The sequence below is a fragment of the Podarcis erhardii genome, assembly GCF_964252035.2.
Source record: "Podarcis erhardii genome assembly, chromosome: 14".
NCBI lineage: Eukaryota > Metazoa > Chordata > Lepidosauria > Squamata > Lacertidae > Podarcis > Podarcis erhardii.
The window spans coordinates 94,046-118,551 of record NC_138503.1 but is presented as its reverse complement, the minus strand read 5'-3'; the positions used below and the strand labels follow the sequence as shown (position 1 = coordinate 118,551).

The window sequence follows — 24,506 nt, the reverse complement described above, 5'->3', positions numbered from 1 at the left end:
AAACGGCATTTCCGTGTGCTGCTCTGGTTTCGCCAGAAGCGGCTTAGTCATGCTGGCCACATGACCTGGAAAAACTGTCTGTGGAAGCGGACAAATGCGGGCACCCTCGGCCTTAAAGCGAGATGAGCTTTAAGCCCAGAGTCGTTTGCGACTGGACTTAATTGTCAGGGGTCCCTTTACCTTTACCTTTAAAGAGTTGTAACGTGACTTGGGAATTCAGAAGATGTGTAAAATTGCATACAAATCATTAAAACAATTGCCTAGTACTTGCAATCTATTATTATTATTTAGTATTACCCGACATTTTCAGACGGTAAAATTGAAATTCTTTGGTTTTCCAAAAGCAGTTGATGTAGCTGGTGGGGTCTCCTCCCTGTGACTCACCCAAACCTTCCCCAACCCTTAGAACACCCTCTATAGATACTATGGACTCAAGCTGCGGGATTCCAGGAGCGCAGAGACAGTCCACCAGTACCTGCACTTACTCCTGAGGTTGCCTCTCGAAGAGGAAGCAGACAGAGAGGTGAGTGAATGTGTGGGATGTCAGGGGGGAGGAGAGCCAGTGGGACTGGGACTGCGCTCACACGGAGACTCTCCTGGAAGAGCCTCCTCCTTCTGAACCCTCCTGATTCAAGCGCCTCCCCAGGCTGTTCCCCAGTGTCCCACCACCACAATCCAGGGTCCCCCACTCTTACTCATCCAGCCAGTCCCTGACATTACCCCACCAGCCCTCTGTCCTGATTTCCAGATTGGTCATGACCTTCCTCCCTCCAAGGATTTTGTGCCCATCCACTCACCCCCTCAAAGCCTCTTACAGGAGCAACTGCTTTTCAGCATTCAACATATCTGGGCAGATTTGTTTAGTTTTGGGTTAGATCAGAGCAGCCAGCAAGTGGCCCTCAATGCCTTTCTTGGCAGCCCTCAGCAAGCTTGGAGGCACCCCTACACACCTGTAGGCCTTGCACTGCCTTTCCAAAGCTGGGTAAGGAGGTGCTGGGCTTGGGGAAGGAGGCAGGTGTGATCTGTCAGGGTCCTAGAGTGCTCAGTTAGCTCTTTCCCACCTTTGGCAAGAAGGTGGGAAGGCTCTAGGTCCCGCCAGAGCCTCGTGCCTCCTTCCCAAAACCCAGCGCCTCACCTGCCTACCTTTGGGAAGGCAGCATGCGGGCCAGGGCGCGTGTGTCACATTTTGGCCTTGCTCCCCTCTCCCACACGACAAGTCAGTGTGCGGCCCACAGGTTCTGTGCTGAACTACTCTTGTGGCCCACTTGGTATGAGAAATTGGAGCACCCTGGTTTAGATGGTGCATATTCCTGCTCTGGCGCCTTTGGGTGAGCGGTGGATTACAAATACTTCCAGGGAATAAATGATGCATTTTAATGTAGTTGAGTATTTAATGAAGCCAAGAACTGTATCACAAGATTTGAAAATGTCAGAATGCAAGGCATCCTTGCGTTGCAAGCTGCACGAATCTGGGAGGTGTGGTCTGGTCAGTTCACATCAGAATCCACAGAAATATCGTTCTTCAAACCACCCCTATTATTATCCGGGATGAAAGGATCTCTTCAATTTGGTTCTCTAAGTGTCTCATTTCTCCATTCTTAAATTTGGTTCCCCACATTTCACAGGAATCTGCTTACAGAATCACATTTATCCTCCATCCCTCATGATCAGCTTAGCTTAATGGTTGCCATCAATTTCATTTTAATTGATTTTATTTAATTTTTATAATGAAATGTTTTTAGAATGTTGTACTATTTAATTGTTAGCCGCCCTGAGCCCAGCTTTGGCTGGGGAGGGCGGGATATAAATAAAATTTATTATTATTATTATTATCACTAATTGCAATCAAGAAAACGACATGTTTGACGTGCCTCATTCTCCCTAGGGAATTTCTGAGGCTATCGGTGTGGCTTCAAGCACCCATATTTCACAGGTGCTGATGGCAGTGCGGGACTTCGGCCACGCAGCCATTGCAAGGAATACTGAGACGTCTGAGGTAAGGGTGTGAAGTGAGGAAGGAGCGTAGCAAGAGTGTAGGTCAGCCATCCCCAGCCTGGTGCCCCTTCCCCATCCGTGTGTTTTGAATTGGAACTCCCATCAGCCCCTGACAGCATGGCCAATGGTTAGACGAAGATCCTGGTGGATTGGATCCTTAGCGGCTCTTTACATCCACACCAAAGCATGTTGGAAAAGAACGAATCCTACCCCATTTCCAAACATGCTCTTTTTCAAGGGATGGGATCCTTACCATTCCAAATAGGCAATTGGATCTGCTCTCAGTATGGAAGCCAGACAGCTTCCTCTGTGGGTATGTCTCAGTCATCCTTCTGAAGTGGGCTCCAGCAGTCCTGTCTCTGTGGCTCCAGATCCTAGATCTGATCTGATCCCTTGGCTCAGTCAGTCAGTCAAACAAACAGATTCGTTAGAAACCATTGGTCACCCCCCAAAGTACACTGACCCCTGTTTTTAGGTTGGTTGTCAGATGGTTGGTTGGCATTTCTTCAAGAGTGGAAGCTAATGGGGACCCCCAAGGGTCATCTAGTCCAACCCCCTCCAATGCAGGAATCTTAAGCATCCCTGAGAGATGGCCATCCAACCTCCAACGAAGGAGAGTCCACAACCTCCCAAGGGAGAGTGTTCTGCTGTCAGAAAGCTTTGAATGAAGAACCTCTTAGAGTTTGGAAGAGGGGACACCTCTCCAACTGAGGGGAGGGAGCAGAACCCAAGAGAGAAGGCAGGCGGCAGGCTGGGAGAGGCAGAGAGAAAGAGGGGAGAGGTTTCAGCTGCACCCCCTGCCCAATTTGCTCTCGTGCAAGGGTTCTTCTGCCTTACGGGAGTGCCTGCTGGCCCCATTCAACTATGTTCTAGAGTAGACCCACTGAATTTAATGAAGATGACTAGGCCCATTCATTTCGACAGGTCTACTTGAAGCAAAGCATAGTTGAGTGTCGCTCTCTGTGTTCACCTCCATATATTTGTCAATTAAGCGAATTATTACAAAGGCATGTGAGGAGAATCAGAACTTACAGGGTTAAACAGTTCTGTGTGACGTCTCACATTCTGAGGCGTGGTTATGTTCACATACGGGAATCTTTCTTTGTGTGTGAGTTTCCTTTCGTTTTTGGCTGAGAGGCGAAAGGATGTCTGCTCTTTCGCCGGGCTGATTTATGATGTTTTTCTACTCATTAAAAGACTGTTGGAGTTTAGCAAGAAGCCTGCATTCAGTCTGATTTATTATCCACACACAAGGCAACAGTTTCTGCCACTGCAAAACTCTGCTAAGGACTTTGCTAAGAGAGCTAAGGGAGCTCAAGTTTTCTATCGGCACAGACGTCCATCGGCGCAGCAGAAGTGTACTGGGCGCCATCTTATCTCACAAGGCATAGTAACTGCGTGCGGATCTAACAGTTCCATAACCTGAGGGGGCCTTGGGGTCATGTGCCCCCGACTCTCCAATTCTCCAACCCAGCTGGAAGGAGATCAGATCCTTTTCCTTCCACTTTCAGTTAACTTCCCTCAAGCTTCCGGTCTCCGTTTTGCAACTGTGCTAGAGGAGAAGGGAGCAGGAGCCGATGAGTCCAAGGCTCATTCACACAATAATAAACCATAGTTTATCACAGAGGTAACCAAAATGGTGCCCTTCAGATGCTACAGACTGCAACTCCCATCCCTCCTGACCTCTGGCCATGCTGGCTGAGGCTGATGGGAGCTAGAGGCCAACCTATGTTGATGCCCTCTGGTTTATTGTTACATCTGAACGCAGCCCTGAACTCTCTTGTGCTCTGCCATCCAAGAGAAATGAAACCCAGGAGTGTGGTACCTCTGGATTTTTGCTGTGAGTTGGTAAATGACCAAGGAAATTTCCCAACCCTCACTATGGAGAAGATGAGCAGATCCACCTGGTTCATTTTAATTTTTAAAAAGCAGCTCCCATGGAAAAGAGCACCAGTGGTCAGTCTACCCTACACTGTCCTGCACTTTCTCCCTGGTTGACTGACCGAACCCAAAGAGAACACCTTCATGGTTCCTCATCATCCTGGGGAAAAAGTGACCAGTGGGGTGTCACAGGGTTCTGTCCTGGCCCGTTGTTGTTCCACGTTTTTTTAAAATAAAAGACTTGGATGAAGGAATTGAGGGGATGCTCATCAAATTTGCAGATGACACCAAACTGGGAAGGGTAGCCAATGCCACAGAAGACAGAATCGGGATTCAAGATAACCTTAACAGATTGGAGAACTGGGCCCAAACTAACAAAATGAAATTCAATAGGGTCAAATGTCAGGCTCTACATTTAGGCAGGAAGAACCCGATGCACATATATAGGGTGGGGGAGCCCTGGCTTGCCTGCAGTTTGAGTTTCCTGGAGGAAAAAAAATACAAAATTTGTAAGTCTGCACAACAACTTGTTGTTGTTGCTTAGTCGTTTAGTCGTGTCCGACTCTTCGTGACCCCCTGGACCAGAGCACGCCAGGCACTCCTGTCTTCCACTGCCTCCCGCAGCTTGGTCAAACTCATGCTGGTAGCTTCAAGAACGCTGTCCAGCCATCTCGTCCTCTGTTGTCCCCTTCTCCTTGTGCCCTCCACCTTTCGCACAACAACTTACTGACTACTAATATTTTCCCAGCTGCTAAAAGGTCCCAACTAAATGGTGATTTGTCTCCAATTGCACTTAAGGTTCCCAAACTCACTTTCCCCATCCTTTCCCTCCAGAATACTAGCGAGACGAATGCCAGTATCACCGTCATCCTTTGCTGCGGGCAAATGGCATCCGGGGCACGGCAGGATGATCTCCCCCTTTTTATAGACCTCATCACAGAGGAGCTCCTCTTCCAATTCCAGAACAGCAGGAAGGTATGGCTCTGATTATCCCACGGACTCCTGTTGTTTGTTCTCTCAGCTATACCATACTTTTCCGTGTATAAGACGAGGGTTTTTTTATTATTATTAAAAAATGATGTTTAAAAATGAGGGTCATCTTATACACAGAGAGTGCATAGGGGGGACGTGGGTTTGGTTGCCGCTGCAAGCCGGAGATAGTCAACAGCTATTGGGTGCGTTATTGGTGGCTGCGGCAAGGGGTGGTGTTGATTGGCTGTCGCTGCGGAAATTGGGAAGGCGATTGGCAGTTTCTGCCGGCAAGGGACAGACAATAGGTGGGTTTTGCGACATGTGTGAGTGGCAGCATAGGTTCAGCGGGTGAGCAATTTTTGGAATCCCCTCCCCCAAATAGCTCAACAACTGTGGGTAATCCTCCCCCCAAAAAGCTCAGCAACTCTGGGCAATCCTTCCCCCATTTTCTTAATTTGGAGTCCCCCAAAATAGGGGGTGTCTTATACTCGAAAAAATATGGTATATTCTGCCTTTCTCCTGTCATACGTCTCCAGGAGGTGTGCAACCATTTCCCCCGTGGTCACCATCCAGGCACTGAGCAGACCTCCTGAGCTCCATCAAGGTCCTTGCACCACATGCCTTCAGACTGTGCCCTAGGGCAGGGTTTTTGGCTTCATCCATCGAAGGGTTGTAGACTGGGGTGTATACTGGCTTCACACTTAGGACCAGATGGGGCATTACAGTGGTACCTTGGTTCTCAAACTTAATCCATTCTGAAACCAAAGCGTTCCTGTCAGAGCTGCCTCTAGGTCCCAGCTCACAGAGGACCAACGCTAGCCTGAGGTAATGTACAAAAGTCTTTATTAAAGTCCAATTTCCATTTCAAAGCCACAGCGTGCAGCACTACGTCTTGAACTCTAGATCGGTGAAGTCCGTTCTGAGTCTCCTCCCCCCTGACACCAGTTTAAGATCCTAGCCCTGCTCCACCTCTTGCGCTGCTCTCTCCTCCTCTGGGTCCTTCTGCCTGCTGGGGCATTGCCCTTTCTGGACTCTTCCGACGCTGAGTCGCTTAGCTCCTCCCCCTGCCTCCGGCGGGCTTTAGGACCCGGTTCCCAATCCTCATTCTCTGCTGTCCCGCGCTCCTGTACATTTGAACTTGCCTCTCGCACCAACCCAGTGACCTTTCTCCTAACCGTCACACTACTTGTGTCACTGCTCCCCCCTTCCGGGACACTGGCCGGATCTGACCTCCCCCCCGTTGTCCGACTCTCCGATGGAGGCGTGGTCAGCCCTGTCTCGTCTTCTCTCCCTGGTGGGGAATGCACTGGCCCCGATGCTTGGGACTCTTCCCCCCCACTCCGCTCTGGTGGGGAAGCTGGTCCTGATTTCCAACTACTGCTCTGGGAGTCCCTGCTGCCCCCTTGCTCCTGGGGCGTTCCCCTTGGGAACCCCCTACCCCTGGCCACTGGCGCCCCCTTCTGTGAATCCTCCAAATCACTGGAGAGGCTCATGGAATCCCTCGGACCACTGTCATCTCCTACACTCCCCTCGGATTCCTCCCCCTCGCTCTCCATCTCCTCTCTTCCCTGTGCCTCTGCTCCTGAACCCCTGACATCCATCCCCCCCTCGAAGCCCCCCCTCCCCCCTCCCCCTCTTCTGGAGTGGGTTCTGGGTGCTCCAGTGTTGTGGGGGTGAGTGCAGGATACAGTTCTTCCCCCATGGCGTGCAGCCAGCTGGAAAAGTCCGGAAAGTCCTCCATGGTCTCGTCGACGGCGATCTCCTCTGCTTCCATCTCTTGTGAGGTGTGTTCGAACCCTGGATCGTCCCCCAACTCGCCCATGACCCCCTCTCCCCCTGTCGCCTGGGATGACACTGCGTGCAATGGTCCTCTCAGCAGTTCTCTGCGCCAGCCCACCTCAGGTTGATCTTCCCACCAATAAGATCCGCCTGTGCCAAACCCTGAGAGCGATCCCTCTGGGGAGCTAGTCCCCTGGAAAGTGCTGGCTGAGAGTGTGGGTGTGAAAAGATATTTGTCGAAATAATCTGCCGGCATGGGCCTGTGTGGGAAAAGTGCGTGGAACTCGTCCTTGAGGTAGTGCTCCTCTACCGCATAGTACGGTACCCAGCTGTTGGCGCTGGCCGGGGTACCTTCCCTGGCGAGGAGATATTCAACCCCCTCTTCCCCCCATCTCGAGTCCAAAATCTCTGTGACCTCGTTGAGCAGCTCCGCCCTCGGCGAGCCCCCCTTCGTGGGTGCGTCTCTGAGCGGGCTAGGAGCTGTCCCTGGCGCCTGGAACCTGTGAGGTGCCTTGTAGGGCGTGAGCACCGATCTATGAAAGACCGGGTGCATTCTGGATCCCTCCGGGAGTGTCAACCGGAAGGCCACTGGGTTGATCTGTGCCTCAACTTGGTAAGGGCCTAGCTGCTTGTGTCCAAGCTTCTTCTTAGCTAACGATCTGGCCGGCACTGCCTGGGCTGCTAACCAGACCCAGTCCCCCACCTGGATGTCCTCCCCAACTCTCCTGTGTCGGTCTGCCTGCACTTTGTAGGTGTGTTTTGCTAGCTCTAACTGCCTTCGGAGCTGTTCGTGGACCTCCTGTAACTCTGCTGCCAAGGCCTCTGCTCCCTGCGGCTCCCCCTCCCCCTCTTTCTCTAACCCCGGGAAGGTTCTGGGATGCCGCCCATTGTTGGCGAAGAACGGTGTCACCCCCGTGGACACGTGTTTCGTGTTGTTGTAGGCAAACTCGGCCAGCGGCAGGTAGTCCACCCAGGTCGAGGGCTGCTGGTTCGCGTAGCATCTCAGGTACTGCTGCATGATGGCGTTGACCCTCTCCGCTTGTCCGTTGGTCTGCGGGTGTCTTGCTGACGCTAGGTTGACCTTGACGTTCAGGATGCCCATCAGCTTTTGCCAGAAACTCGAGATGAACTGGCGCCCCCGGTCGGACAGGATAGACCGCGGTAGGCCGTGCACCTTGAATACGTGGTCTATGAACAGCTTGGCTGTCTGTTCCGCTGTGGCCACCTTCGCGCATGGAATGAAGTGGGCCATCTTGGTGAACATGTCCACGACCACGAGTACTGCTGTTTTGCCCCTCGAGCTGGGCAGATCAGTGACAAAGTCCAGGGCCACCCTCTCCCACGGTTCGAGCGGGGTCTGTAGCGGTTCCAACAGTCCCGCCGGAGGCCTGTGTACTGGCTTGGCCCTTTGGCATGTGTCGCACCTAGTGACGTAATCCGCGACTTCTCCCCGCATCTTGGGCCACCAAAAGTCCCTGGCTACTAATTCCACCGTCTTGTCCTTGCCAAAATGTCCGGCACTGGGTGCGTCGTGTAACTGTTGCAGTACTCTCGCGCGGAGGTCGTCTCCCGGCACGTAGATGGCCCCTTTGCGGATGAGCAATCTGTCGCGTATCTGGAACTCGTCGTCCTTCGCTGTGCCACTGCGCACTTCCTCCATCTTGGAACGTGCGAAGGAATCCGTTCGCAGCGCGCGACGTATTGCTTCCAGGTCCACGGTGGCCGAAGCGCATGCCCACGCTTTAGGTGCGAAAATGTGTTTGGCCGCCACCGGTGCTGCTTCCTCGAGATACTGCGGCTTCCTGGAAAGCGCATCAGCCATGATGTTGTTGTCTCCCAGGATATATTCAATCCTGAAGTCGAAATCTGCAAAGAACTCCGCCCAGCGGATGTCTCTCTGGTTCAGGAACCTCGCCGTGCACCAGTACTCCAGGTTCTTATTGTCCGTGCGAACTTGCACTGTGTGTTTGGCTCCGATGAGGAAGTGCCGCCACGCCTTGAAGGCTGCATGAATGGCCAGCAACTCTCTGTCCCAGATGGTGTAGTTCTGCTCCGATTTGCAGAGTTTCCTGGAGTAGAAAGCGCACGGCCTCCAGTCCCCTTGCGGATCTTGCTGCAACAGGACTGCCCCCACGGCTCTGTCGGAGGCATCCGTCTCAACCCTCATGGGTTTGCTGGGGTTCACATGTAGCAGTTGTTCTTCGGACGCGAAGAGACGCTTGAGTTTCTGAAAGGACTGCTCCGCCTGCTCCGTCCAGATGAACTTCTTCTTCTTGGAGCTGAGGGTGTCCGTGATGGCCGCCGTCTGCATAGCGAAACCCTTGATAAACTTGCGATAAAAGTTGGCAAAGCCGACAAACTTCTGGACCTCCTTCCGATTGCGCAGGCTTTTCCAGTCCAGCACCGAGCGGACCTTGGCGTTGTCCATGGCTAGTCCCTTGTCGGACAGCTTGTAGCCCAGGAAATCCACCTCCGTCATGTCAAACTGGCACTTCTCCAGTTTGGCGTAAAGTCTGTGCTCCCGTAGTCTCTGCAGGACTTCCTTGACATCTCTCTCGTGGGCCTCCTGCGATTCCGAGAAGATCAGAATGTCGTCCAGGAAGCAGACGCACTTCTTGTAGAGGAGCCCTGCTAACACGTGATGCATGAAGGCTTGGAAGCAGTGGGAGCCATTTTGTAAACCAAATGGCATAACTCTATATTCATAGGTGCCTCGGGGCGTAAACATGGCCGTCTTCCACTCGTCGCCCTCCCGCATGCGTATAAGATTGTACGCCCCATGTAGATCCAACTTGGTGAAGATGCGTCCCTTCCTCACCGTCGCCAGCAGGTCGTTGATCTTGGGCATGGGGAATGCCGTGGGCTTCGTCCTCGAATTTATGACCCGGTAATCAACTACAAGCCTCTTTTGGGGCGTGTCCTTTTTCTTCACGAAGAACATAGGACTGCCCCCCACTGCTTTGGATTCCCGGATGAATCCCCGCTTCAAGTTGTGATCTATGAACTCCCTGAGCTCTTGCAGTTCGTCTTTCACAGCCCCGTTCAACCCCTCCCAGAACAGGTCCCTGACGGCAGCTGAATTTTTTTCCCATCCCAGCGCGTTGACCAATGCAAAAAAGCGGGAGTGATATTGCCTTACAGTGGCTCTGCCTTGTTTCAATCCATGTATCTCTTTTCTGGCGATATCTACATCAATCTCTGATAAAAAGCACGCATCCATCGCTTTAATGAAGGCATCCGCATTTTGGAGGGCTGGATCTTTATCTCTCCAGAGATTGCGCAACCACGCTTTAGCTTCTCCATGGAGATGAGTTATTATGAAGCCTACTTTCTCCTGCTCATCTCTAAAGTCCTTCTCCAGCAACTTTAGCGCATAAACCACGTCTGCTCTGAAGTTAGGATACTGCTGCAGATTCCCATCGAAATGAGACACAAGGCTCCCTCCTCTCTTTCCCAGCCCAATCCCCTCTGGTCTGGGTACCGGTAGCCCCTGTTTAGTCAACACTTCCAACCTGGTTCGCAGATCCTGGCAGGCAGCAGCTGCTTCGTCTTCCCTCTTCCTGGATGCTAATATTTCCGCGTTAAGTTGTGTCACTGCGTTTCGCAGGGTTGCTATTTGCTCTTCGGTAGTCATTTTGTCCTGCTTTCGTGAGCTCGCGAAGCACCAATCTTCGCCCCTCGCTGCGTCCACTCACGTTGCGAGGTTTTAAAAGGAGACGGGACTTACTGTCAGAGCTGCCTCTAGGTCCCAGCTCACAGAGGACCAACGCTAGCCTGAGGTAATGTACAAAAGTCTTTATTAAAGTCCAATTTCCATTTCAAAGCCACAGCGTGCAGCACTACGTCTTGAACTCTAGATCGGTGAAGTCCGTTCTGAGTCTCCTCCCCCCTGACACCAGTTTAAGATCCTAGCCCTGCTCCACCTCTTGCGCTGCTCTCTCCTCCTCTGGGTCCTTCTGCCTGCTGGGGCATTGCCCTTTCTGGACTCTTCCGACGCTGAGTCGCTTAGCTCCTCCCCCTGCCTCCGGCGGGCTTTAGGACCCGGTTCCCAATCCTCATTCTCTGCTGTCCCGCGCTCCTGTACATTTGAACTTGCCTCTCGCACCAACCCAGTGACCTTTCTCCTAACCGTCACACTACTTGTGTCACTGCTCCCCCCTTCCGGGACACTGGCCGGATCTGACCTCCCCCCCGTTGTCCGACTCTCCGATGGAGGCGTGGTCAGCCCTGTCTCGTCTTCTCTCCCTGGTGGGGAATGCACTGGCCCCGATGCTTGGGACTCTTTCCCCCCACTCTGCTCTGGTGGGGAAGCTGGTCCTGATTTCCAACTACTGCTCTGGGAGTCCCTGCTGCCCCCTTGCTCCTGGGGCGTTCCCCTTGGGAACCCCCTACCCCTGGCCACTGGCGCCCCCTTCTGTGAATCCTCCGATTCGCTGGAGAGGCTCATGGATTCCCTCGGACCACTGTCATCTCCTACACTCCCCTCGGATTCCTCCCCCTCGCTCTCCATCTCCTCTCTTCCCTGTGCCTCTGCTCCTGAACCCCTGACAGTTCCAAACCAAGGCATGCTTTCGCCAACTATCGCCCAGTCTCAAATCTTCCATTCTTGGGCAAGGTGATTGAGCGAGCGGTTGCCGAACAACTCCAGGCACGCCTGGAAGAAGCGGACCATTTGGATCCCTTCCAGTCGGGATTCAGGCCTCATCACAGGACTGAAACTGCCTTGGTCGCACTGGTTGATGATCTCCGGCGGTCTAGGGACAAAGGTGAGAGCTGTTTCCTAGTTCTGCTGGATCTCTCAGCGGCGTTTGATACCATCGACCATAACATCCTTCTGGACCGTCTTGAGGGGCTGGGAGCTGGGGGCACTGTCATACAGTGGTTCCGCTCCTTCCTCCTGGGCCGTGTTCAGAAAGTGGTGGTGGGGGATGAGTGTTCAGACCCCTGGGCTCTCACTTGTGGGGTGCCTCAGGGTTCTGTCCTCTCCCCCATGCTTTTCAACATTTACATGCAGCCGCTGGGAGAGATCATCAGGAGGTTTGTGCTGGGTGTTCATCAGTATGCGGATGATACCCAGCTCTACCTCTCTTTTAAATCAGAACCAGTGAGGGCGGTGAAGGTCCTGTGTGAGTGTCTGGAGGCGGTTGGAGGATGGATGGCGGCTAACAGATTGGGGTTGAATCCTGACAAGACAGAAGTACTGTTTTTGGGGGACAGGAGGCGGGCAGGTGTGGAGGATTCCCTGGTCCTGAATGGGGTAACTATGCCCCTGAAGGACCAGGTGCACAGCCTGGGAGTCATTTTGGACTCACAGCTGTCCATGAAGGCACAGGTTAAATCCGTGTCCAGGGCAGCTGTGTACCAGCTCCATCTGGTACGCAGGCTGAGACCCTATCTGCCTGTGGACTGCCTTGCCAGAGTGGTGCATGCTCTGCTTATCTCCCGCTTGGATTACTGCAATGCACTCTACGTGGGGCTACCTTTGAAGGTGACTCGGAAACTACAGAATGCGGCAGCTAGACTAGTGACTGGGAGCGGCCGCCGAGACCATATAACACCGGTCTTGAAAGACCTACATTGGCTCCCAGTATGTTTCTGAGCACAATTCAAAGTGTTGGTGCTGACCTTTAAAGCCCTAAACGGCCTCGGTCCAGTATACCTGAAGGAGCGTCTCCACCCCCATCATTCTGCCTGGACGCTGAGGTCCAGCGCCGAGGGCCTTCTGGCGGTTCCCTCATTGCGAGAAGCAAAGCTACAGGGAACCAGGCAGAGTGCCTTCTCGGTAGTGGCCCCCGCCCTGTGGAACGCCCTTCCAGCAGATGGCAAAGCGATAAACAACTACCTGACATTCAGAAGACATCTTAAGGCAGCCCTGTTCAGGGAAGTTTTTAACGTGTGATATTTTAGTGTATTTTTGGTTTTCATGGAAGCCGCCCAGAGTGGCTGGGGAGGCCCAGCCAGATGGGCGGGGTATAAATAATAAATTATTATTATTATTATTATTATTATTATTATTATTATTATTATTATTATTATTATTTCCCATAGAAGGTAATGCAAAATGGATTAATCTGTTCCAGACTTTTTTTAAAGAAACCCTAAAACAGCAATTTAACATGAATTTAACTATCTAACAAGACCACTTCTGGGTTAGGGTTAATTTTTGGATTGGTATCTGAAGAAGTGTGCATGCACACGAAAGCTCATACCTAGAACTAACTTAGTTGGTCTTTAAGGTGCTACTGGAAGGAATTTTTTGTTTTTGGATTGGGTTAGTGTTAGGGTAAAGATTAGAATTAGGATTAGGGTCAGTGTGGCTTTATGTTTCCTTGTGATTTTGATTCAAACTCAATTTTATAAAATCCCTTCTCCTTTCAGAATGAGGCTTTGAAGAAGAGCTTTATGAAGGCAGCAACTCTAACAACCAAGGCGCTTGTGCAATCGAATGTCACCTTCCCCCACAAAGACGAGCTCACCTTCTGCATCACAGTGAGTAAAAAGAAAAAGAAAAAAAGAGGGGGAATCTCCTGGGGTTTCTTTTCAGAGCGTTTTTTCTTAAAAATAGCTGTGTAGGTCTAGCTCTGGGTTGCATGTTCTGATCATCTGGCCCCAAACCATTTCTGGGTGGTCTCGTTCTGCTCCAACTCAAGTTTCCAAACCCACTTGAAAGGCAGCCCTACATTGTGGCAACCTCAGCAGGATGTCACCAGTGCCTAAGTAAAAGAGGCTAGGTTCTCCCAGGAGGAGAGGGCTGTCGATGGCTCCCAGCCATGATTGCTATGTTCTACCTCCACAGAGGAAGGAAGCAATGTTTCTGAATATAGTTGCTGGAAGCCACAGGCGGGGAGAGGGCTCTTGGGCTCATGGTCTGCTCCCTGGTTTCTCACAGACGTTTGGTTGGCCACTGTGAGAATGCTGTGAGGATGCTGGACTAGATGGGCCCTTGGCCTGGTCCAGAAGGCTGATCTTATGCTGTTCTTATGCGGTAGAGCTCTGCCCAGGAGAAAAAGGGATCTTATTCCCAGATCCAGGAAGCCCACTCTCCTCCCCTAGGAGGACCCACTTGCCAATTGCAAAGAAGTTGTCAAGTGGGCTGGATAGAGAGCACAACTCAGGGCTCGGTGTGGTGGTGGCAGGGATGGCGCCTCCAGTTCCCTGACATGCTGTGTGCTTCCCCACCACAGGAGGTCATCAAAGAGGAGCCAATGGCATCACTCACCATCTTACACTCCGCAATGGAAACGATCATTCGCATGACGTAAGTGCGGCCAGACACAGTACATATTTCTTCACCAGGTTTATGGACTGCTGGGTGCTGATCCTTTCCTCTCCCCTTCTTTCTCTTTTCAGTGCCTTGAGACCACGCATGGACCCCCTGCTCTGGTCTCAGCTGCTACAAAAAACCACCAGGAAGGTCTTCCAATTGCCATCACTGCAGGTTACGAAGGTCAAAGCCGGGAGCTCCGTGCCGGCAACACAGAGCCAGGTGACTGGACCTTCTGCTTCTGGAGGAAAATGGGGTTGCCAGGTTAAAGGATTTGAGGGCAAAGAGTCTGAGCCGTGTAAGCTGCAAAGAATGCTGCCCGAGACACTTGACCCATCACAATGATGTAACAGCCAGAGACTTGGGGTGTATATTTTTGATTTTAATCCTGTTTCCATATTTATTGCATTTCACCTTTGGCTAGAATGCATCCACGAATGATTCCTGCATGCCTGCATTTTGTGACTCTCATGCCTCCCTCCTACGCTGCATTTAATTTTATTTGTTTGCTTGTTTGTTTATATGCTGCCCATCTGACTGGGTTACTCTAGCCACTCTGGGCGGCTTCCAACAAATTAAAACACAGCCAGACATCAAATATTTAAAACTTCCCTATGCAGGGCTGCCTTCAGATGTCTTCAGATGGAAGTATAATGATGTATCTCTCTGACATCTGATAGGAGGGTGTTCCACGGGGTGGGCCCCACCACCAAGAAGGCCCTCTGCCTTGGAACACCCCAAGGAAGTTGAGCCCAGTGTGGAGTCCTGTATCTTTATATCGCATGACCTGTAACCTTATATACATCAAGAAACGTTTGATGTTTATGACTCTTTGTGTGCCTTGCTTGAACCCCTGCATAAGCTTTGTTACGAATTTGGACTAGAAGGCTCCAGAGCATATGGGATTTCCATGGGGGTCTTCAGCTTCTAACTGCTTTTGCTTCTCTCCTTCCAGGACTGTTATCAAGGAACAGTCGACATCTGGCTCAACATGCTCACCAGCTTGCTGTCGGAGGCCCCCTCTCTGGAGACGCTGCAGAAGATATTAGTGGTAAGGGAGTCCCCAAGGTGTCAGAGCAGGGGGAAGCAGCAGCTCCCATGCCGGAGGACAGACCCTCTTGAAATGATTGCACGGGGGGCATCTGTGGCCAACTCGCTGGTTGTGGGTGCTGATGGTCAAGTGGGCCTCTGTTCTGCTAGCAATGCTTGTGCAAGGCACACAAGATATGTCCTCTGCTGATGGCCTGTGGGGAAGGGCCGTGGCTCGGGGCAGAGCATCTGTCTTGCATGCCCAAGGTCCCCGGTTCAGTCCTCAGCACTCCAGGTGGGGCTGTGAAAAGGCTCTCTGCCTGAAAGGCCAAAGGGCCAACTGCCAGTCCTCATTACCTGTGGATCAATGGCTGGGCTTGGTCTAAGGATGCTTCCTGCATTCCATTGCTATGGCTGTGGTGAGGTGTATGTTGTATTGTTGTAATTATCACACACACAAACACACAAATGACAGATTGCAGGGCAGTTCACAACATAAAAATACAAAATCAGAACAGAAAATGCATAATAAAACAAAAGCAACCCAAGAGCCAATTAATATCTAATTCTACTAAGCTGCCTCGAGTCCCTGTCTGGGAAAAAGGTGGGCTATTATTATTATTATTATTATTATTATTATTATTAATAATAATAATAATAATAAACAAATTGCAGCAAACTTTCTCCTTTACAAAACAACCCCCTTTTGCAATTTGTCCCCTCTATGAAGCTTTGTGAATTTGCAAACCTGGATTAAGGGTTGTCCTTCCATGTGATGACGATGATTTCTCTCCCGCAGCACACAAATGGCTGGATTGACTCCACAAAAATCAGTGAGAGGCAAAGAGCAGTCAAGACCACCAACGTACTCCTGAAATATGTCTCCGAGCATTTGGACTTTGATGTGAGTGACCAAGGCTTAACGCTGCAATTTCAAATCGTATTGCGTTGGAAAGTTCAGGTGTGAACTAGATGAAAGCTGTATGGCATGGCCATTCCAGGGGAAGGTGCCAGCCAGTGCTATTTTTCTAGAAAAAGAGGTGCCAGGACTCACCATGAACTCACCACCCTTGTTCTCTTATAATGGCAATAGTGCCCACCTGAGAGGTGCCAGTGTTAGCTTTTTGCAGTATAGTAGCACTGCAGAGAGCTTGCTGGGGAGACAATGCATAAAAAGGGACTCAAAAATAACTTAAACAAGATTTTAATAACAAAAACAAAAACTCCTTATACACTAAATACACCAACAACAAACCAGACCCAACCACCAACCCATCCCCCAGGGTAATGGGAAAGCTAGGTGCTGCTCCTTATATACTACACCCAAATGCTGACACAGCTTAATCAATACAACTCAGCACCTGCTATGTTTCACAGCTGTAAAGCTGGGTCTCGTTATTTTGCTCTGGCCCCTTAAAGACATACACAACTGGTGGAACAATGATGAACCTTTACATTTAAAGAAACCATTCAACATTTCCCCTGCGGTTCATCATTGTGGAACAAAAACATAAAGCATATTTTGTACATGTCTTTCATGTGTAACCTTTGGAAGTGCTTTAGTAAAAATGTCTGCAATTTGATTGTCACCTGGAACATATTGAAATACAATCATTTCATCAGCAATTAGTTTCTTTACAAACTGTAAACGTAACCTTAAGACTCTAGTGCATTGCGTATTGGTCTCTGAAAACAGGATAGCGAGTCCGCTCTGGGAATCAAGGTAAACTCTTACTAGTAGTGTTACTTTCATCTGTAGGTCTGCAAATACTTGCAGATACCATTCCACATCACGAGTGGCCTGAACGCATGCACATAATTCACTCTCTGTTGTGGAGAGACAAATAATGGTTTGTGTCTGGGACTTCCATTCAAATGGACAACCTTTATAACAAAACACCATACCAGACACACCCCTGCAATTATTTTGTTCCACTGCATGAGATGCATCGCAGAAAATTTCAAAACCTTTGTCAATACATGATGTAAACTGCAACCTATAATGTTTGGTATGTTTAAGGTACATTACCACTCTCTTAAGAGCAGAGAAACATTGTGTAGTGGGCTTTTCCACAAATTTTGCCAGAAAGTGAAAAGCATAAGTTATATCTGGTCTTGAGATTCTTTGAATGAAATTTAGCTTGCCTATAGCAGAACGATACAAAGTTTTGTTAGGAAATGGCTTATCTTCACCTGTAAAGGTGAAACCACATACCATAGGCGTTTCCTTCCCATTTGCATTTTCTTAAACCCATTTTGAATCAATAAGTCTCATATCTGGGGTTTGTGGTACAAGAGACCAGGTGTTATGCTCTTTTAAAGAAGCTATCTCAGAGTTGATAGCTTTATACCAATTTACTTGGTGCTTAGGTAAATTCTGAACATCATTGTAGCTTTTTGGCTCAAAAACCGCCTTATTGCCATACACAGTATTTAAAAGTTCATCTGCAAAACGTTGTGGCTTCTGTCTCTTTCTATCTGAACGTCTCAGTCCGGAAGGAGAGTCAGACTCCTCAGACTTAATGGGACTAAGTAAACTACTAGTTTCAGGTTGTAAATCATCATTGTCAGACTGAAGAGGTGCCTGTAGGCTAAGATCACGGTCAGAAAACCCAAGAGAATCTAACCTCCCCTCGGGTGCCTGTGACTTTAAATCATCAAACAAATTATCAGATTCAACAGGCTTTTTGTCTTGTTCCATTAATTCAGAAGCACCATTTCCTGCTGCTGCTGCTGCTGCTTCTTCCTCTTCTTCCTCAGTATCATTTATACCGTTAGTATCTTGGAAAACAGCAACGCCATTCCAATTTACAGTTTGTATCATGCTTCTGGTAATATGAAATTTGCCAGTTGCTGGTATGTAAATTCTGTACGCCCCCTTCTGGTAGCCCATTAATTTTCTCAGAACACTACACTCACCCAATTTCTGCTTAGCGGGATAATGCATAATTACATCTGAATCCCAAATGCGTAGGTATTTCAGATTAGGGCGTTTTTTAAACAGCTTCTCATAGGGGGTGACATCTAAACCAGAATGATAACTGTGATTTCTAACGTAACAAAAGGCATTGAGCGCTTCAGCCCAAAAGACTTTGGGCAGATTAGCATCGTACAGATAAGTTTTAACCCCTGCCTGCAGGTCATGCTGCACAACTTCAACAAGCCCATTTTGCCAGGGACTTCGGGGGCAAGATAACTCGTGAGTAGGCCCCTGTGCCTCAGAAAAAAATTCCCCGCCCCGGTCAGAAAACAGATACTTAATTGGTTTGTTAAAATGCATTTTTACCCAGTTGCAAAAAGCTCTGTACTTCTCAAATGCTTGGGACTTCTCAGCTATTGCATAAGTCCAACAATATCTACTATACTGGTCTATCAGGGTAAGCCAGTACTTAGAACCTCCTAATGATGGTGGGAGTGGCCCAACTAAATCACAATGTACATGCTCAAATGGCTCAGTTATTTTCCTATCTGAGCACCTACCCTTGCGTGCAACCTTAATCTTATTCTTGCAACAGGATAGACATTGCATAAATAATTTACATGGTTTTAAGTTTAGGCCATTAACAATATTCTTTGTCTTAATTACATCAGCAAAATTCAGGTGTCCCAGAATTCTGTGTGCTTCATGGACACACCCGGAATGTGGCCTTACACTCCTCAACCCCTGGCTTGACTGTGCTGCTCTGCAATTTATAGGCGATTGGGAGTAGGTGTGAAAATACAGTCTATATAATCAGAGTCCCGGGCATACAATAGACGTTTGTTCCCATTGAAAAACTCACACATTGACTTTAAGAAACGCACAGTTATGCCTTGACGAGCAAAACTTCTTACTGACAATAAATTGTCCACTGACGGGCAGTAAATGCAGAGTTCGCCAAGCGACTGCAAGACTTGTGAATTGGCTAAATGTACATTACCAATTTCCTCTTCAAAAGAAATAAACAAGCTTCGATTGTTGCAAATGTGCTGAGATGCTCCTGAGTCCACAATAAAAGACTTCCACTTGGCACCTTTAATTCTTTTATGATCTGTAGTCCGAGCATGAAAAGCTCGCGGCTCGTTTCTGTCTTTGTGGTACAATGTCGGCTGCTGGGCTGATGACTGTGACTGACGAACAGAAACAGACTTGGGAGTACTTTGCTTTCTTTTGGATCTGCAGTCCTTTGCAAAATGTCCCTGCTTATTGCAGAACCAACAACGCTTTGCAGCTTTAAATGCAGTCGTATCAACACAAGTTTGCATATGGCGTTCCTCATTGTTTCTGGAAATAGGAGTGCTTATGGCACAAGCCTCCCTTCTATCCAACTCGCCCATTAATCGTGCCGTTATTATTTTTTTTATTAAATTTTTATTAAGATTTTAAAGGTTACAAAAAAATAAGAAAAAATACAGTCAAAAAAGAAAATAAGAATAAAAAAAACAATACATATATCAAAATACAGAAAAAAGAAAGATAAAAAACAAAGGTAAAAAGAAAAAAAAGTAAAAAAGCAAATCAAACCTTTAACTCGCTTAGTTGCAATCACTTATTTCCTTGACTTCCTCATGCCTCCCATTTTTGTATTCTAATTCTGTTAGATATTCTAGCAAATCCTTCCAACCTTGTTTTTATCCTAATAGTTTATCTTAACATACTATACTTCCCCTCTTTATATTTTAATTCATATAAATATTTCAACACATCCTTGATCTTAATTTTATCCTCATATCTTATCTTAATATACTGTAATTTTCCATTCTTTCCTTCATCAAGTTATCATCCACTTTAACTTTGTTTAATTTTATTTCCCATTAAAACTTATATATCTGTACTTATTCTTAAGACATTTCCCCTAAGGTCAAAGAAAAAATTCAATTCCGCTATTTTCCCATCTCTCATAAAAAAAAAAACAAATTTATATTATATATACTTTAGATTCCCAATTTTCTTTCACCAAATCCCCTCCCCGGTTTCGGCCCCTCAATAGTTCCATTAATCTCGGAAAACCATCAGCCCGGAGATCTTAAATCCGAGGCTCTTAAGTCTCTCTCCTGTCCCCTCTGCCGGTCTTTTTGATAATCTTTAATGTTGAAAATCAGATCTTGGGGAAGCCCCAACCCAACAGTCATCATATTACTTCCTGCCAAACTTCCATAGTTAAAAGTAGGGCCTATAAAGTATTCCAAATCTTGTTTCACACTCTTTTCAAATCCAAAGGCCCCCAAAGCTCCAATCTTCCAATCTCCACCTGGCTCGGATTTATATTCCAAAGGTCATTTGATCTCCACATAGGGTGATCTCTCCATCTTTCATCTTCCAGGCCAAACCAGGCTTCCATCTCCAAATATTTACTTCTCCTAGTTGTCATCATGTAGGGCCTCAAGTAGTAATCCACTATTTGCCTCTGTAGGGTTACGGCTCCCCCTTTCCTCACTTTGCTCACAACAAGATTCTCCTTTTCAAATTTTTCAATTTCTTCAGTTGAAAGAGGTTCCTGTGCTTGGTTCTTGTCCACTTCTTTGCCAAAACCTACTTTTGTTTCCAAGATTACCACGTTAGTAGCCATAACATTTATCTGGTCTTGCAGCTTTCCCAAGAGATAAAATGTCCTGTTCAGTTCACACTCGATTTCCTTCCTAACAGCCATACTTAAATAGTCCAAGGTCAAAAACTAGTTTCTCAAGGCTTTTATCTTTAGCTGCATCCTTACGACAATAACCCAAAGCTCCCTCTAGAGGGATTCAAATTCTTTTTCACTCCTTCCAGCACAGACCCAAAGGTCCCATACATTGAATTATAACAGTTCCTTTCTTCCTTTTAAACATAAAGTTGTAACAAAAACAGGCAGTAGAAACAAAGTCCTTCTTTTGTATCCTAACAGCTAACTTGACAGCTGTCAAATCACTGTCAACGGGCTCACACAGACCACTCCCGGGTCTGGGGATGTGGCACTTCAATTTCACGGATTTTAACCTTCTCCTACAGGTTCCCCTGCTTCCAAAAAAGATATTGATGATAGTTTCAATCAATGGAATTTAGGTCCTTTACACAAAACTCTCCATGACCTTAGTTAACTGGTTCTTTGCTTCAGTTTATTTACAGAAAGGGGAGGCGGACTTCCTGTTTGGACCTTCCCTGATCGGTACCATTTTTTTTAAAAAAAAAAACTTTAAATACTTTAGAATTCCAATTTCCGTTCTACTCACGGGTTGTTGTTTAAAATCCATTTGTCCACAAGAAAAAGTCAGCGCTCTCCGGCAACGGCTACGCGGCTTCACTCCGTAAAAATAGCGGTAGATTCAAAACACCGCGCCGCTCACCCCACGTCACTTCGGAACCCCCGTAAAGGGGTTTCCCTGTGGGTAGAATCATAGAATCATAGAATCATAGAGTTGGAAGAGACCACAAGGGCCATCGAGTCCAACCCCCTGCCAAGCAGGAAACACCATCAGAGTACTCCTGACATATGGTTGTCAAGCCTCTGCTTAAAGACCTCCAAAGAAGGAGACTCCACCACACTCCTTGGCAGCAAATTCCACTGTCGAACAGCTCTTACTGTCAGGAAGTTCTTCCTAATGTTTAGGTGGAATCTTTTTTCTTGTAGTTTGGATCCATTGCTCCGTGTCCGCTTCTCTGGAGCAGCAGAAAACAACCTTTCTCCCTCCTCTATGTGACATCCTTTTATATATTTGAACATGGCTATCATATCACCCCTTAACCTCCTCTTCTCCAGGCTAAACATGCCCAGCTCCCTTAGCCGTTCCTCATAAGGCCTTTGACCATTTTGGTTGCCCTCCTCTGGACACGTTCCAGTTTGTCAGTGTCCTTCTTGAACTGTGGTGCCCAGAACTGGACACAGTACTCCAGGTGAGGTCTGACCAGAGCAGAATACAGTGGCACTATTACTTCCCTTGATCTAGATGCTATACTCCTATTGATGCAGCCCAGAATTGCATTGGCTTTTTTAGCTGCCGCGTCACACTGTTGGCTCATGTCAAGTTTGTGGTCAACCAAGACTCCTAGATCCTTTTCACATGTACTGCTCTCAAGCCAGGTGTCACCCATCTTGTATTTGTGCCTCTCATTTTTTTTGTCCAAGTGCAATACTTTACATTTCTCCCTGTTAAAATTCATCTTGTTTGTTTTGGCCCAGTTCTCTAATCTGTCAAGGTCGTTTTGAAGTGTGATCCTGTCCTCTGGGGTGTTAGCCACCCCTCCCAGTTTGGTGTCATCTGCAAATTTGATCAGGATGCCCTTGAGTCCATCATCCAAGTCGTTGATAAAGATGTTGAATAAGATCGGGCCCAAGACAGAACCCTGTGGCACCCCACTAGTCACTCTTCTCCAGGATGAAGAGGAACCATTGATGAGCACCCTTTGGGTTCGGTCAGTCAGCCAGTTACAAATCCACTGAGTGGTAGCATAGTCAAGTCCGCATTTTACCAGCTTCTTTACAAGAATATCATGGGGCACCTTGTCAAATGCCTTGCTGAAATCAAGGTAGACTACATCCCTTCATCTACCAGGCTTGTAATTCTGTCAAAAAATGAGATCAGGTTAGTCTGACATGACTTATTTTTTAGAAATCCATGCTGACTATTGGTGATCACAGTATTCCTTTCTAGGTGCTCACATGCTTAATGATCTGCTCCAGAATCTTCCCTGGTATTGATGTCAGACTGACTGGGCGGTAATTATTTGGGTCCTCTCTTTTCCCCTTTTTGAAAATAGGGACAACATTTGCCCTCCTCCAGTCTGCCGGGACTTCGCCTGTTCTCCAGGAATTCTCAAAGATGAGTGCCAGTGGTTCTGAGATCACATCTGCCAGTTCTTTTAATACTCTTGGATGCAGTTCATCTGGCCCTGGAGACTTGAATACATCTAAACTAGCCAAGTATTCTTGTACTATCTCCTTAGTTATTCTGGGCTGTGTTTCCTCTGCTGAATCATTTGCTCCAAATTCTTCAGGTCGGGCATTGTTTTCTTTATCGGAGAAGACTGAGGCAAAGAAGGCATTGAGGAGTTCAGCCCTTTCTGTATCCCCTGTTTGCATTTCACCATCTTCTCCTCTGAGTGACCCCACTGTTTCTTTGTTCTTCCTTTTGCTACGAACATACCCATAAAAGCCTTTTTTGTTGCTTTTAACCTCTCTAGCAAGCCTGAGTTCATTCTGTGCTTTAGCTTTTCTGACTTTGTGTCTACACGTGCTGGCTATTTGTTTGAATTCCTCTTTGGTGGTTTCCCCCCTTTTCCAGGGGGGGCGCTCCTGGTGTCAAGCGAATCCCACGTTCCCAGGCTTCATCCGCCTGGGATTTCTAAAGGGTCTCCGCCTTCGCCACGGCGGTACGACCCGAATTCCACGGAGCGGGTTCCTCTCAGTCAGAGGAATGCTGCCATTGCCGATGGCGCTAACCCGGAAGTCCGCTAATCATGCCGTTACCCCTTCCACGGTTAATTGTGCTGGTGGAACGGCAGATATCTGGCTAGCTACACCATCAAAGTCCTCATTAAGGGAAGAAAGAATGATAAAAACATACTGAATATAAGGTATCTCCATGTCCCTTCGAATTAATTCGCAGTGTATTGCCTCCAGACGTCTCAAGTGTGCTGCCAAATCACTACCAGGCTGCAACTTGGTCTGGTACAGCTGCTTGAAAAACGTCAATGCAGACACTGACTCTTTTCTAATATGCACTGCTGCAAGACTGTCCCACATTTCTTTGGCAGTTTTCTTATTTCTTATATAGACTACTTGCTGGTTGCTGACTGCCAAATTAATTATTGCCCTGGCTTTTGCATCTCCTTTCGACCAAGCATTAGTTACAGGGTCAGGAGGGTCATCAGTTACATAGGTCCATACTGTTAGAATTCAGGTGCCGGTCAGAGGTATGTGCCTATCTCTCCAGGCACCAGCTGAATTCTTTTGACCTCCCTCCGGCGACTCCCGGCAGGAAAACACACGAGGTCCGTTCCGGCGATTTTCCTCAGGCTGTGAGAAAAACACACCAACTGCTTCTCCTCCTCCCTGCTCCCTGCATATCCCCAGGGAGGGGAATCAGACACAGACAGAAATGTATCTACATTGCTTTTATTCCTGTCTTCAGCAGTCATACAGTAAAGATGTCTGCTCTCTTCAACAAACAGAGAGAAACTACAAACTCCACCCATGTACATCCTGTACAGGTCATATGACACACACTGAGCTCATATCCTGTGCTCAATAAGGATGGACTGCCCCTTTGTTTCCATGGCAGCAGTCACACACATCCTGTCTGGCTTTGCAGCCACAGGCAGCTGTCTGAGCTGTTAGAGCCTTTGCTTGCTGCAGCATTGCTGCTTTAGAATAACATATTCCCCCTAAAGTATCAATGCGTGCTGCGAGCAAAGCGTCATCCAGAGAAGAAAACAAACAGTTGTTATATGTATAACACTCCTCTGTTGTTTCAGTTCCACCCTTGGAACTACCCGCCACTGGTTTTACCAATGTACCTCTGTGGTTGTGTGACTTCCAAGGAATGAGTGCTTCTGCATTACCTTGGTTAACAACTCCCTGTTGTGTCTTTGTCTCTGACTCAGACACAGCTTGAATTTGACCTTGGTCAT

At 48.1% G+C, this 24,506-nt stretch overlaps 1 protein-coding gene across 1 annotated transcript in view; it reads left to right on the top strand.

The window, feature by feature from the left end:
* Positions 1 to 1,863: 1,863 nt before the first annotated feature.
* The window catches only part of LOC309329542 (maestro heat-like repeat family member 5), a gene marked incomplete at its 3' end in the record, with an annotated part of 35,059 nt that continues 12,416 nt past the window's right edge, over positions 1,864 to 24,506 (top strand). The window contains exons 1-7 of the mRNA XM_081840426.1: positions 1,864 to 1,996; positions 4,711 to 4,851; positions 13,006 to 13,116; positions 13,812 to 13,885; positions 13,978 to 14,113; positions 14,847 to 14,942; positions 15,720 to 15,824. Of these exons, the coding sequence (XP_081696552.1) occupies positions 1,940 to 1,996; positions 4,711 to 4,851; positions 13,006 to 13,116; positions 13,812 to 13,885; positions 13,978 to 14,113; positions 14,847 to 14,942; positions 15,720 to 15,824 (720 nt within the window). The 5' untranslated portion in view covers positions 1,864 to 1,939. The remainder of the gene's footprint in view (positions 1,997 to 4,710; positions 4,852 to 13,005; positions 13,117 to 13,811; positions 13,886 to 13,977; positions 14,114 to 14,846; positions 14,943 to 15,719; positions 15,825 to 24,506) is intronic.